This window comes from Paramisgurnus dabryanus, chromosome 11 (genome assembly GCF_030506205.2).
Source record: "Paramisgurnus dabryanus chromosome 11, PD_genome_1.1, whole genome shotgun sequence".
In the NCBI taxonomy this organism is placed as follows: Eukaryota; Metazoa; Chordata; class Actinopteri; order Cypriniformes; family Cobitidae; genus Paramisgurnus; species Paramisgurnus dabryanus.
The window spans coordinates 38,835,592-38,850,944 of NC_133347.1; the positions used below are offsets into that span (position 1 = coordinate 38,835,592).

The 15,353-nt window shown below is 38.0% G+C and overlaps 1 protein-coding gene across 1 annotated transcript in view; it reads right to left on the reverse strand.

Moving 5' to 3' along the window:
- Positions 1-15,353, reverse strand: part of LOC135753309 (serine/threonine-protein kinase WNK1) — a 105,696-nt gene that overhangs the window by 89,171 nt on the left and 1,172 nt on the right. The window contains exon 2 of the mRNA XM_073816148.1: positions 14,568-15,280. Coding sequence (XP_073672249.1) covers positions 14,568-15,188 — 621 coding nt within the window. The 5' untranslated portion in view covers positions 15,189-15,280. The remainder of the gene's footprint in view (positions 1-14,567; positions 15,281-15,353) is intronic.

Genomic DNA, 15,353 nt, shown 5'->3' on the forward strand with positions numbered 1-15,353 from the left:
AAAGATGTAGGTAAAAAACTTTTCGAAAACAAAATAGCAACTCCACCGCTCAACAAGGTGGAATGACTCAAAACTGATAACCCATCAAACTCCATCGCCCAATCTGAAACATTTGATAAATCACTATGGGTTTCTTGCATAAATAAAATATCAATCTTCTTCTGTGTCATTATCTCAAACAACTGTGCTCTTTTCCTATTTTCCCTTGCTCCATTAATATTCAAGGAAGCAAAATTTATGACTCCCATAAATAGGAAAAGAAAAAACTCCCACCATAACAGGGAGAGTAAACACGAAGTAGAAAAATAACCCTTAACCATTTTGACTATTTTCGCTGAATTCTGATTGAGCATTTAGTCTGGTAAGTATCTTTTTTAAATGATAACCTTCTTGGTCGGTAAACCAGTTCTCACTCCTAAAAGTTTTTGCCTTCTCAATGAATTGCATTATATCTGGAAAGAATTCTTCAATTTTAACTCTCCTTAAATTTTTTGTCACTTTTAAAAACTCTGATGTCAATTACACTATATACTACATTCAGATGCTCCACTGTCACTTTTTGGTCTGTATGGCTCACCTCCCGAACATCAAGTCTTTTAATCGGTTTGCAAGTTTTGCGTTTCTCTAACTTTCTTTTCTGAGGAGTTTTAAATGAATAATCCTCCAATTCAAGCACATATTCTTCAATGTCCTCATTCATCGCATTCTGATCGTCAGATTCAACCATACTATTGACCTCTTCCGATTCAATCGTTTGAGCCGCTGTTGTCTTACCGCTCTCTACGAGAGTTTCATTCTCTTTGTCTTCAACAACCGCTAATTTTGCACTTTCGACTGGTTTTACTGTTGTCGTCTCATTTGTGTTTTTTTCCACATTTATTAATGCAGCGGGCGCACAAACGACACTTGTTCCCAGCCTTTGCGCATCTACAGCTAGAGTTACGTTCTGCAAATCTCTCACAATTGTACTCATAGCAACCGTATCGTGAACTGTCTTGAACTGTTTTGTTTCATCCACTTTCCTGGGACATTTGCGTACTTGATGTCCATTTTCTCCACAACCAAAACATTTCATTGTGTTTGTTGTGGGGAAAATAACATAATTTAAATCCTCATGATGAAAATGTAGAGTTAAATCTAATTCTTCAACATTATCTTTTAGAATCATATAGACATAACGTCTAAACGACACCACGTTTCAGAAAAGAAGACTTAATTGGAATCATCTTTATTGTTGACACCAATCTACCATATATGGAAAGCATCTCCGAACGTTACCCTTTTCGAAGGTGTAGAAAGAGGAAGCATCTGAGCAAAAATGCCGCAAATATCAACACCAGTCTCCATCAGTTGATTCGCCAAATCAATCGTCTTAACGAAAACAACAACAGCACCATTCATCCGCAATGCAGACAAGATATTCTCATAACCAATTGACGTCCCTATAGCTAAGCTACATTCTTCCACACCGAAAACTGAATCAATTTTAACCGCATGCCATCTCGTTAAAAACCCGAGATTTCACACACCTGGAGACGCCATGCTCACAGTATACAAAAAACTGGGAGCAGAGAGCCTAGTGAATTTACCACTTTACAAACAACCACGAAGACAACACACCACCAAACAAAACAAAAAACAAAACAAACACACATAAAGAAAAAGAAATAGAAAATAAGCACTCGTACCTCACACTCTCCAAATGCTTCATGCAAACGCTCCCCGCACTCACTCCGCACATGCACACAGACAGAGAGAGAGAGAGAGAGAGAGAGAGAGAGAGAGAGAGAGAGAGATTTTTTTGATTTTTCAAGCTTCTTTATATAACAATATTACTCATTGTCAACAATTTTTACAAAAATGTTTTACAAAACATATTAAAAAAGAAGTGCAAAATTTAGTTCATTGTCAATAACCGAGCACAAAGCTCCTCTGTGACACCATATTCCTTCAAAAACATTTAAAGAGTTCATGATTTTGTAAAAACGAAACTCAATCAGAAGTCTTGATTTGATCATGGCTGAAAACACCCTCTCCACATTACACATTATCTCCATTTCCGTTCTCCCAAGGGTTTTTCCCTCCTAGGACTTATTTTTCCTCGGATAAAAGCCCGGGGTTTTTTTTTCTCCTAGGGGGTTTTTCACCCCGGGGAGGCAGCCTTTTTGGGCTTTACCTAGCTTCCTCTTCTATACGTTGCTTTAGTAATACGTGCAATTATAATATTGAGTCATAGCCGCAGCAAATTTAACTGCTCATGCTATCATGTATTCTGTTGTGCTATCTGTCGTTTTCTGTGCTTTTCACTGCTTCTATTTATGTAAAGCTGCTTTGAAACAATTGACTTTTGTGAAAAGCGCTATATAAATAAAATTGAATTGAATTGAATTGGACATATTTACAACCCAAGATAAAAGTTTGCACAGAAAACTTCTCATTAAAACAATTAAAAAGATCTTGCAAACAATCAAACAAAGGCTTAAGCCTTGAACAATACATAAAGGTGTGAAAAACAGTCTCCCTCTGAAAACAAAAAGGACATTCTTTACCAACATCTGGATTTAAAATAGAAATAAAAGCATTAACAGCAATAATGCCATGTAAAATTCGGCATTGAAAATCTCCATCTCTTTTAGCTAACGGTGGTTTATAAAGTGCTCTCCACTCTGGTTTGACATCATTACTCATTTTGAAAATAGTACGCCATGGTGTATCAATTCTTTCATGGAGTCCCTTTTTGTTAAAAGATTTTACACAAGCATTATAAATATACTTACCATTATTTTTATACATATCCATGTCTATCAACTTTTCAGAATCCAAAAACAATCCTGTATATTAACCTTAATTGGGTGAAAGAAGCAGGTTTGGAAATGTATCTTTCTTGTTGGGGATCAATTTCCCATCACAATAATCCTGAAGCATTTTCACTTCTTCTGTTGTAAAAACAGATAGTAATTTTTGTAATACTTGTGCAACAATTCAAGTGGACTTAACTCCTAAAACATTAGCAACATCTTCAACATTTCCCAGACTTGGGCCAGCCACTTTAATTAAACGTTTTACTGTTGTTATCTTGGATTTAATGAATACTGCCGTCATTGACCCACATGCACCAAGAATGTCTAAACGTGACCCATAAATCAGGGGTTCCTTCAATAGCCAAAATATTGAGGATGTAGAATCAGTTCTTTTTACTTCAAAAAGGTCCCACACTTTAAAAAGATTACTATAAAACTTCGGCAAACTGGATTTATTCATTCTTTTGGGATCTAACAAGAACAATGATTTATCTAAACATAGTCCTTTGGCAGTCTTTAAAATTGCACTGGCCACTGGCCTCCAACTTAAGTCCTCTGGGCCATTGAGAAATCGCTGTAGGAAATGTAATCGAAAGTCCGCAGTCCTACTTTGCAAATGTACAAGTCCTTCTCCTCCTTCTTCCTTTGGCAAATACAATACATTATGTGGTATTCAAAGCAATTTTTCCCAAAAAAAATCTACTAAAAGAGATTGGATTTTTCCTAGTAACCATGCGGGTGGATCTATACAAGCTAGTCGGTGCCATAAAGAAGAAGCCACCAGATTATTAATAATCAAAGTTCGTCCTCTATATGAAATATTCTTTACAATCCATTTCCATTTCATAAGACAACCTTGTACTTTCTCAATTGTTCCCTCCCAATTTTTTTGAACAATCGTGTCGTCTCCTAAAAACACTCCCAAATATTTTAAACCATCTTTTTTCCAACTTAACCCATTTGGTAGTATTGGTACCCCTCTTTCCCACTTCCCTACTAACACTGCTTCACTTTTATCCCAATTAATTCTTGCAGAAGAGATGGTTTCAAACTCCCTCAATGTTTTTAATAAAGTATTCACATAATTTTGCTTGTTGAGTATTATGACAACATCATCAGCGTAAGCTGATAAACAAAAAGTACTTTTACAAGCTTGTAAAGATACCCTTTCTAAAACTCTTCTCAATTTATTTAAAAATGGTTCTATTGCCAATGTACAAAGTATTCCAGATAGAGAACAACCCTGTCTTACTCCACGACATACTTTAAAAGGAGCACATAAGCCACCGTTAACTTTCAATAAACTCTCAATGTCATTGTATAATATTTTAACATAACCTATAAAATCAGAACTAAAACCAAATGCTTGTAGAGTTTTCCACAGATAGTTATGTTCTACGCGATCAAACGCTTTCTCCTGATCTAAGGAAATCAAACCCATATCTACTCCCAATATTCTAGAGACATCAAATAAACCTCTTATTAGATGGATGTTATCGAAAATTGATCTGCCAGGTACACAGTAAGACTGACCAGAGTGGATTACCTCTTCCAAAACCCGTCCTAGTCTAGCTAACACTTTTGAGAGCAATTTATAGTCGTAGCACAATAAAGATATGGGTCGCCATTGCTTTATATCTCTCACATCACCTTTCTTTGGCAAAAGGGTAAGGACCGCTCTTCTGCAGCTTAGCGGCAGAAGTCCTTCGACTAAACTGTCGCTGAGAACTGCCAGCAGATCCTCCCCTAACACAGGCCAAAAGGCTTTATAAAACTCAACCTGGATTCCATCGATCCCGGGAGCCTTGCCATTCTCCATACTTTGGAGAGCTTCATATAGTTCCCCCAGGCCGATGGCTCTCTTTAGTGCTGCATTGGAGTCTTCAGAGACCTTCGGCAGCTCTTCATAAAAACTCTGTTCAACAACCCGATCCTCTTTGTGTTCGCAACTATAAAGCCCTTCATAAAATCGATTCGCTCTTTCTCGAATTTTTATGGGATCTGATAAAAGAGAACCAGTCTCAGAAAATAAAGAATGTATCAAACGTTTTGACCATTCTTTTTCTCTAGACTAAAGAAGAATTTTGACGGCACATCCATCTGGTCTATGTCTTTAAACCGTGATCGAATTAGCGCCTCCTGTGGAATTTTAAAATTTCATCTTCCAAAACTTTTATGGATTTAATTATATCTTTTGTGACATTGTGAGTATACTGTTGACATAGCTGTTTGATTTGTTTTTCCAAACTCCCACCATTTCTGTAAAGACTGATAATTAGCTTTTTCATTCCTAAAATTCTCCCCCAAAAATTTAAAAGTTTCAATAAAATGTGCATCACTTAAAAAATTCGTATTAAAATGCCATTAAGCACTTTTTGGTTTGACAAAGTTTAAAGTTACCGTACATATATCTAAACTATGATCTGAAAACCCAACTGGGATTATAAAACAGGTCTTAAAATTACTAAGATGGTGTTTAAAACAATAGAATCTGTCCAGTCTTGCTAATGACAACATGTTGTCACAAGCATGTGCCCATGTGTATTGCTTTAGATTCCCATTTAAACTCCTCCATACGTCACATAAGTCATTTGTTTCGATCATCTGAATCAGTCGTTTGCGAGAGAGTAAATGTGGTTCTACATGATTTATATCTATATTAGTTTCTACACAGTTAAAATCTCCACCTAGGAATAAATGTTCTTCACCATTACATTTCTCTAAAGTTTCAGAAAGAGAATGTAAAAAAAACATTCTTTCTACTGGTAAGGTTGGAGCATATACACAAACAAAAAACAAAGGAATGACTCTCGACCTGAGCTCGTATCTTTAACAACCTTCCTTTCACAACCTCTTCCACCTCAGTAGAATGGGGAGTAAAATTTTTAGAAAATAAATTGTCAACGCCTCCACTAAGTGAGGATTTATGACTTGTAAAAAAGACCTTTAAATTCTTTTGTCCAATCAGCAGCATTTGTTATACCACTGTGTGTTTCTTGTAAAAGTAAAACATCAAGTTGTTTCTGACTCATAGTTTCATATATCTCTGTTCGTTTTGTGGAATCCCTTTCTCCATTTACATTTAGGGATGCAATACGAATATTACCCATAAAAAAATAAAAAAGTAAACTTAAGCTGTAAAAAACCAGCCAATGGGGGTAAATAATTGAGCCAGTTTAATGCCATCAATTTATTCTGTTGGTTTAAGTTTTGTCACAAATTTTTTCAACCTATACACTTCTTTGTTTGTAAAATACCCCTCACTCATAAAAGTTCTAGTATTTTCCACAAAGCGTTGGAAAATAGTAAGCAACCTGTACCCCCCTCAGATATTTTGTCAGTTTTAAAAACTTCTTGATTTCATCAGTACCATACTCTTGACATATCCATTCATTCTGAGAACAACTGGAAGCACTAGAATCAGATAAATCACTATCATTGCCAACATCATCAGCATCAACCTCCTTTACATTTTCTGTTTTTTTAGCTTGCTTTGATTCTGAAGCCTTATAGTTTTTTTTCCTCTTTAAAGGTGCTTTGAATACAGCCTGATCTAGATTACTCATTAAATCATCACTTAGGCTGACACTTCCCGAGGAGACTATGTGTCAGATGCCGTGACATGTGTAACATCCATGCTCTCAACAGATTTGTTCAACTTGGGCTCATCTAAGACAATAAAACGGGTAACTAAACCAGTCTCCCCATTATTCACCTTTTCTGTCTGTGACAGAGGCATTATATCAGTTAAGCCACTAATGTTACTAGATGTTCCAGGTTCAGCTTGGGTTGGTTCATGAACATTCTCTGTTCCTTCATTCACAACTTTCACACTATTTTCTTATGGAACATCTTGTGTGTTTGTACCGTTACTATCTGGACAAGCACGTACTAAATGTCCAGTTTTTCCACAGCCAAAGCATTTCATCATATCAGTAGATACAAAGACTGTATGATCAAAGTCATCAACTCTAAACTTCAAAGTCAGGTTAAGTTCCTCTCTGTTATCTTTGAGGATCATGTAAGTTAATCTCCGAAAAGATACTACATGCTTTATCAAATCCGATTTACTTCCGAAGGCGATTTTTTTCACCGGAGTGACTATCTTTCCAAAACGTGACAATTCCTTTGTTAACCCTCTGGGGTCTAAGGGGTTTTTAGGGCCCTTGGGAAGTTTTGACATGCACTGACATTTGTGCTTTTTTCAGTTGCTTAAAAACATATTAATGGCAAAAGTCTCATAACACTGTGTTCATCACAAACTGGGCTACAATATCATATAATCAACATGTATGTACATGTTTGTATTTTTGAGAGAAAAATGTTTATGCGTGGTTTTTGAAAAAGCAAAATTTTTAAGTCACTGATATAACTCCACAAAACTCATTCTAAACATGTTTTCCCAAGACTTTCCAAACTGGATCTAGTAGTCTAGAGTTTTTTCTTCAAAATGATGTGAAAATCATATGGCCTACTCAATCACATAAAGCAAGATATTGATTTACAATTTCTAAGACACTTTTGCTTGGCAAAGGCTGTATGCGTGGAGGCGGGAAAGCTCCTGAATAATCAGTGATTGACAGCTGAAAGACAAAAGAGTTGAATAATGAGCCACATATATAGGCCTTGTGGGGATGTTCAACAGGAATGTAACTTTATCTGTAGTAAAACCATGATAAGGTTTACTTTTCAATATAATGTAAATACACACACACACACACATTATATATATTTATATATATTTCTATTGAAATATTTTCTATTAATTTCACAAGTATAAGTTACCTTTTAAAAACCATAGTAGCCTAATCATGGTAAAGATACTGTTTGGCCATCTTAACATGAACACACTTCAACCCAGGGTTAGTGTTTGGTTGGCCAGCGAGAGGTTTACTTTTGTGCAGTAAAAAGCTCAAAAGAACAACTGCCTATCGTTGTCTGGACTCTTATTTGTGTATTTGTAATCATTATAGTAGAAACACAACAAGGGACACGCGTGGTAAACGTATCAATGTTTGTTTACAACCGCCGCCATTACCTCACGTGTTAATCATGAAAGCAGTGAATGTGTGCACACGCGAGTGATCCTGTGTTTAATAAACTTGCTGTGCGGAGATATGCGCTTAGACGCAACTAAATAAGGATTGTACTGTTTGGAATCGCGCATTATATAAGAATACCAAAAAGCGTGTCGAGTTTCCTGACTCGCGTGTTTGTGTATGTGTGTTCCAATCGCGTGAACTGTTTGACGGAAGAACAAAGAAAACACTCGCGTCTGGAGATACTGACACACATACGCAAGGAAATAAGGATTTATGTCATGTTTGGTGCAATCGGATGGAACAACAAGGAATGGAGAGACTGGATTGTGGATTGCATATCCATTGACTGCAGGAGGCACGAGTCATGCATATGGATGTTTCTGCTCATTCACTTCAATGGCGCGGGGGTGTGGCGATCCGATCTCATTACAGATAATGAGGTAACTGGCGAAATACGGTACTTCTCCTCCTTCTCATACAGTTTACACCGAATGACAATATCTGTTTTCAATTTCACTTATATCATTTAAAAGGAGACATTCCAAGCATTATGTAGACATTTATCTTTTGTTTCTACACCAAGTATTCGTTAAGTTACAGTTTATTTTTCTGACGCGTTTCTGAAAGGACTTCACTGAGGGAGAGAGAACAGAACGTGCATCATGTTTATTTTCTTAATTTTGCGAAAAGCACAACATTCTGTTTTTATTGGGAGTGGACAGAAAAAAACTAGACACTTTAACGTTTGAAATGATGTATAAATCATATCTGTATGTCAAAAATCAGCAGAGTAATTTAAGTCTCTTTGCGGAGTGATTGAAAAATAAAGAGTTTGCGGCGCCCGCGCCACCTTCGACCCCAGAGTGTTAACATTTAGTCTTAAATAAACGGCGGAACATTAGACAAAGTGACTTTCCTAGCAGTAGTAGAAAGAGGAAGCACGGGGATAAATAAACCGCTGATTACAACTCCTTTCTCCACAACTTCGTTTGCTTTAACAACTGAATTTAAAAACAAGACCATAGCGTTATTCATTCTTGATGCCGCTAAAATACATTCATGTCCAACAAAATCTCTGAGGGTGAGAATGCACTCCTCTACATTCACCGCGGATAACACCTTCACGCCGTGTCGTCGTGTAAGAGAGTTCAAACTAGTGTTTGTGTTTTGGGCTGCCATGCTTCCCAGTAATACACTGTTTGCTGACGCCGGGAACCCCCAAGGGACAACCTTATTTCACTTTACTACGCCACAGATACCAATAACTCAAAAATAAATAATAGACAAGAAAAAAGATTTGAAAAGAAAAAAAGATTTAAAGAGAGAAAGCAATAGTTTTTGCCACAAAAACCGCTTACACTCACCACACGCTCCTCACAACCGCTCGCTCAATCAGACGCCCACGCATGCGCACACACACACAGAGAGAGAGAGAGAGAGAGAGAGAGAGAGAGAGAGAGAGAGAGAGAGAGAACAGGTAACAGGCGAAGAAAAAGCTACTCAAGCTAACATTTCTTGTTTTTATGGTGAATACATACAGTTTGAAAGAATACATCCAACTGGAACTGGATTTAAAGCTAAGTTACAACCTGCAACTGCGACATAAGGAGAGGAAATTAATGTAAACAAGCCAGTATCTCTACTCTGTTACTGTACTATATACAGTATCTCACAAAATGATGTACACCCTCACTATTTTATTTCCAAACCGACTATTGGTGTGCAACTAATAGTCTGAGCACTGACAATCTGACCTTCTGCAACCTGTAAAGCAATGTTGGCAGCACTCATGTGCCTGATTTGAGGCCAGCTTCTGCACCTGACGCACAGCACGGGGACTCAACTTGACTGACCCTTGTGTGTCCTGTTTCCAGTGGAACCAGTCTTGAAATACCTGATCCTGGCCATTGTTCTCATGTCTGGCTTAGACACTCTGGCTCCCTTGAAATCACGATCTGTTTCTTTTGTACGCTCTGCTCCTTGGTACAATGATGAGCTGCGTTCAATGAAGGCTATGTGTCGCAAAATGGAGCGGAGATGGCGTATATCTGGTTTAACTGTTCATCACCAGGCTTGGAAGACAGCTTACTCGATTATAAGACTGAAATGATGTCAGCTAGATCTGTTTACTTCTCCCAGATAATTGTCAATAATCAGAGTAACCCTAAACAACTGTTTTGTTCAATTAATAAGTTGCTTAAAAATCACAGCCATTCCACTGTGCCTGCCTCTACTCACCTATGTAATATGTTTTTGGAGTTTTTTAGCACAAAAATTGATAATATACGTAGTCATATTGTCAACACACATTCTTCTGCTACCTCCTCCTTAAATATGTCTGCATTCTCTGGTACCTCTTTATCTAATTTTGCTGTTTATGACTCCCAATCGCTATGCAATGTGGTTTCAAAACTAAAAGCCTCGACTTCCAGAGTTGATCCAATACCATCTTGTCTTTTTAAATCATGTTTTGACTCCCTCTCTCCTGTTGTTTTGACAATCATCAATGGCTCACTGTGTACTGGTGTTGTGCCAGTAGCACTTAAAATTGCTGCTGTCACCCCAGTACCTAAAACTAACAACATGAACTTTGATAATCCTAATAATTTTCGTCCAATTTCTAATCTGCCATTCCTAGCCAAAATTCTAGAACAAACAGTGGCTTCCCAACTGCTTTCTCATCTTTCCACTAACAATCTTTTTGAGCCACTTCAGTCTGGATTCCGTAAACTCCACAGTATGGAAACAGCGTTAGTTAAGGTTACTAATGACTTGTTGATGGCTTCTGATTCTGGCTGTTTATCTATTCTGATTCTTCTTGATCTTAGTGCCGCTTTTGACACTTTAGATCATTCTATTTTAATCACACGGTTAGAGACTATATTTGGCATTTGTGATTCGGCATTGAACTGGTTTAAGTCCTACCTTTCTGATCGAAAGCAGTTTGTTGTGATGGGTGACTGCAAGTCTGAGGTTGGTATGGTGCAATCGGGTGTTCCTCAAGGATCAGTCTTGGGCCCATTGCTTTTTAATATTTACATTTTCCCACTAGGCCAGCTTTTAAAGTCACTTGGTCTTAACTATCACTTTTATGCCGATGATACTCAGATTTATATACATTCAAAACCTGATACCACTATGACTGTGTCTTTTCTTTCTCAATGTCTTATTGATATTAAGAAATGGATGTCTGACAATTTTTTGTGTCTGAATAGTGACAAGACAGAAGTGATGCTTGTTGGTTCACCCAGGGCTGGACTGGGACAAAAATTAGGCCCTGGCATTTTGGCCCAAACCGGCCCACACTACATATATTTACAAATACCAACCATCTTTGCACGCCTTTAAGCAATAGCAACTCCAATTCCATAAAAGCACTAAGCCCAATTAATAGCAGGTAGAAAAGAGTGAGAGTTGACACAACAAACACTTCTAGAACGTGTTATTTATTAATGCAGTAAAACTGTATAATCCACATGAATCCTTAAACAAGCTTCTTCCTTCAAACATTTGTAAACATTTTTGTTAGGTCCTAAAAACACTATTCACTACACACTGCAGCCTATAATAAATAATGAACACAACAAAAATATTCCTATCTGATTAACTGTCATATTATATGTTCATTACAGTTTTTCTGAATTGCTAAAACACTAAACCCCAATCTCTGAACCAAATTCATAGCGGCCTAAACACATTCGTCATGCACTCTTTTGGCTAAACTCTAAACAAACTTCTGAGTAAAACACACATTTTACACTGCAATGAACTTGTTTTATAAATGCTAAACACAGGCAGGCTGCTAAAGATGAACACAACTACAACTCAGTTGTCATCAAGCAAACACAACAACTCAAAATTGTACACGCTTTTTTCTAATGGTATTCTTTACCAATTGTGTGGATTGTTAACAGTCTGAGAGGCAGATGAAGAGTACCCTATGATGAAGAACAGGACACCAGAGATGGTGCAATTGGCAAAATTTGCCATTGAATTGCTGACTTTTAACAAAATACAAGTGCTGCTTACAGTAATATTAAAACCTGATTATTACTTGCAGTACTTACAGGAAAGTATTCACTACTACATTCACTGAACTAAACTTGTGTGATTACAGTAATAGAGCTTTTTAACATTATCTGTCAATTGTGTTGTTATATACAATAAACATATATTTTGTCTGTAAGCAGATGTCCTGGATTGTTTGATTTTGCTTGAAGAGAAATGACACGTTTTGAAACAGACAATCAACGAAAAATCTACGAATCAGATACACTCTCGTAGTCACTAACACAGTCTCACCCCATGTCGTCAATATTTGACGACACTTGACCATTCGTCAATATGTGACGCGGAGGGTATACCTTTCGCATCATTTTTTGACGAACTGGGGACTTGAAATTCTATTACGTCCGTTGCATTCTCTTCTCCTATTTTCTTACCATTTTCGCGTCGGTTTAGGGTTAGATTACGCAAAATTAAACAGTGTACGCGAAATTAAACAGTGTACGCGAAATTAAACAGTTGTCACCTGGCGTTGGGGTTAGAAACAGTTGTCACCTGGCGTTGGGGTTAGAGTTACGTTTGGGTAGGGATGTCATTATGTAAATCTAACCCTAAACCGACGCGAAAATGGTAAGAAAATAGGAGAAGAGAATGCAACGGACGTAATAGTATTGAAGTCCCCAGTTCGTCTGGGTTGTAGTCACAGAGCAAAGAGTGCAATTATTTTATTGCAGCTTTATCACCATAATTGTGTGTTTTTGACTTGGTTTTATCAAGGGGTATCTATCTAAACTTGTGTTTTGAAAGCAGTTCTGCTTACCGCAACTCACTTCTCCCTCGTCTCTCTCTCCCTCTCCTCACTGACATTTTGCGTGCTGGTGCTGCCAGTGCCACGCGCCACCATCATCATCATCATCATCATCACCAGCGACGCGAGTTGAAGAAAACAGTTGTGTTATTTTCCAGCGTCTGCCTGAAGAGTCTGTTTCTTTTTGTCGCGCAGTTTTTCTGCACCTCCCTTGAGTTTTTTCTCCATCTCTCTCTCTCTATTTTGACACGTGAACTGACCGACGTTGCACGCTCGCTTGCACAGAGACCAAAGCGGTGATTGGGCCAGCTTTATGTCATTAAAAAAAATAACCAATTGGCTGCTGCTTAAATGTGAGTGGGCCGGTCTATTTAGGGTAAAAAAAAGGACGATGACTGGGCTGGTCCGTCATTGGGCCAGCTTAATGTCGTTTAAAAAAAATAACCAATGGGCTGCTGCTTAAATGTCAGTGGGCCGGTCTGTCTAGGAAAAAAAAGACGCTAACTGGGCTGCTGAGACAAAAATAGTATGAGATGGATCGGCCCAAAAAGTACGTCGGCCCACCGGGAAACTGCCCGGTCTGCCAGATGGCCAGTCCGCCCCTGGGTTCACCTCATCAGTTGCGCAAAGCAGAGTCCATAACATTATGTGTGGATGGCTCTGCTTTGCAATTCCAAACTAAATTAAAAAATTTGGGGGTGATTTTTGATGCCAATTTAACATTTGATGCTCATGTTCGTAATACTGTTAAAACATCATTTTTCCATCTTAGAAACATTGCCAAACTGCGTCCTATGCTGACTTTCCCTGTGGCTGAAAAGTTAATCAACACTTTTGTCTTTTCACGTTTGGACTACTGTAATGCCTTGCTGGCTGGAGTTCCTAAAGCTACCCTAAACAAACTACAGTTGGTACAAAATTCTGCTGCTAGAATTCTGACTGGGACCAGTACAAGGGAGCACATTACACCTACCCTAGAGGAATTGCACTGGCTCCCTGTCAGTTTTCGTATTGATTTTAAAATCCTTTTGCTTACCTATAAGGCCCTAAACAATCTGGCTCCCCAATATCTGCGTGAGCTTTTAATCCCTTACACTCCTACACGTGCTCTACGCTCTTCTGAAGCTGGTCTTTTAACTGTCAAAACAACACGCCTAAAAACTATGGGTGATCGGGCTTTTACTTGTGTGGCTCCTAAATTGTGGAATTCTTTGCCCTCAGAGATTAGGAATGCAGAATCCCTGGGTATTTTTAAATCCCACCTTAAAACATACTTTTTTAGAGTAGCTTTTCGGTGATAACTTTGTTTGTTGTTATTTGGCTTTTACCTTTGTATGTTAAGTTTTAATACCTATCATGTTATGTGCTCCTTTTAATTTCTTCTCTTTTTATGTGAAGCGCTTTGAGATAATGCTTTTAAAGGCGCTATATAAAATAAAGTTATTATTATTATTATTATTATTATATTACTATGATTCAGTTTCAGGTTGCTACTGATCTTCTTATAGCCTATTTTTTGAAGCTCCAAAAGCTCGAATTTGGCATTTACTTCACACCATCACTGTACTAAAGGTTGCCTAGATTTAGCTGATATTGATGGCTAAAATAGCAAATATGCAATGATCTGTTCATTGGATGATAGATCTGAAAATAAATGTTATAAGTTAGTGCTAAAGTAACTTAAAAGTAATTATTTGACTTGACACTATTGTTTAACTAATTAATATGACATTAAAACAGATACATGTCAACTATAAAAGCAATAATAGAACTTTTGGCATTGCTTATGTGGTTAAACGATATACCTGTCGTTCTGTCTATCCGTTTCAATTCATTAGCCATGATACACCAAATATTGCCATCGTCAGCCACAGCAGACAAAACAACATGCAAGCACATATGGATACACACCTGAAGTTCACACCAGGCCACCTCCACCCACGTGTCTGTGTCCAGGCCCTTGTAGACCGTTTTGAAGGAACCACGACCAATCTCAATGTCAAACTTGAGAAAGCGTCCACCTGGAGAGGTAGCGACAGCCTTGATCTCAGCCTCCTCCTCATTTTCCTCACTGGCTGTTTTGATGGTGGTCTTAACACCATCCACAAAGTTAGTTTTTTGGTTGATTTTCTCTTTATCCTCATCTGCGCTGGTGCTGTCTGGGTCTTTTTGATCTTTTTGGCTCTCAGTGCTTGATCCTTCTTGTAAGCTGGATTTGACCCCCAGACTCCGGTCCACTATGGTCCTTAGGTCAATGCTAAGCATCTTATTGTGCTCATCACATTCCAGACTGCAGTCCTCCAACTGATGCTCATCGTTATCCGTAAACCAAAGGCTCCTGCGGATGAACCTGTTCCGGGTACCCAGCAGAGGTTTGGATGGGTATGAGCTTGGGTCGCTGCCAGCGTGAATCAGGGCCGAACTCTCCAATTGATTCACATTTCCTTCACTGATAGTCTCATAGATATTCACCTGAAGTTCACACTGCGAGTTGGGCATCGATGAGGGGCAGCACTCAGTTTTAGATTCCATAGCGTTGGGTTTAAATCACCATATATCTGTGCTGTTTAGACTGACCTGCAGGAAAGCATGCATCAGTCACAGTATATCTAATCTCCTCTCACCTGCAGCAAAAAAAACATTCTCAAATTAATGCCATTATGCAATTTAATAAAAAAAACTGAGGACATCTTGGTT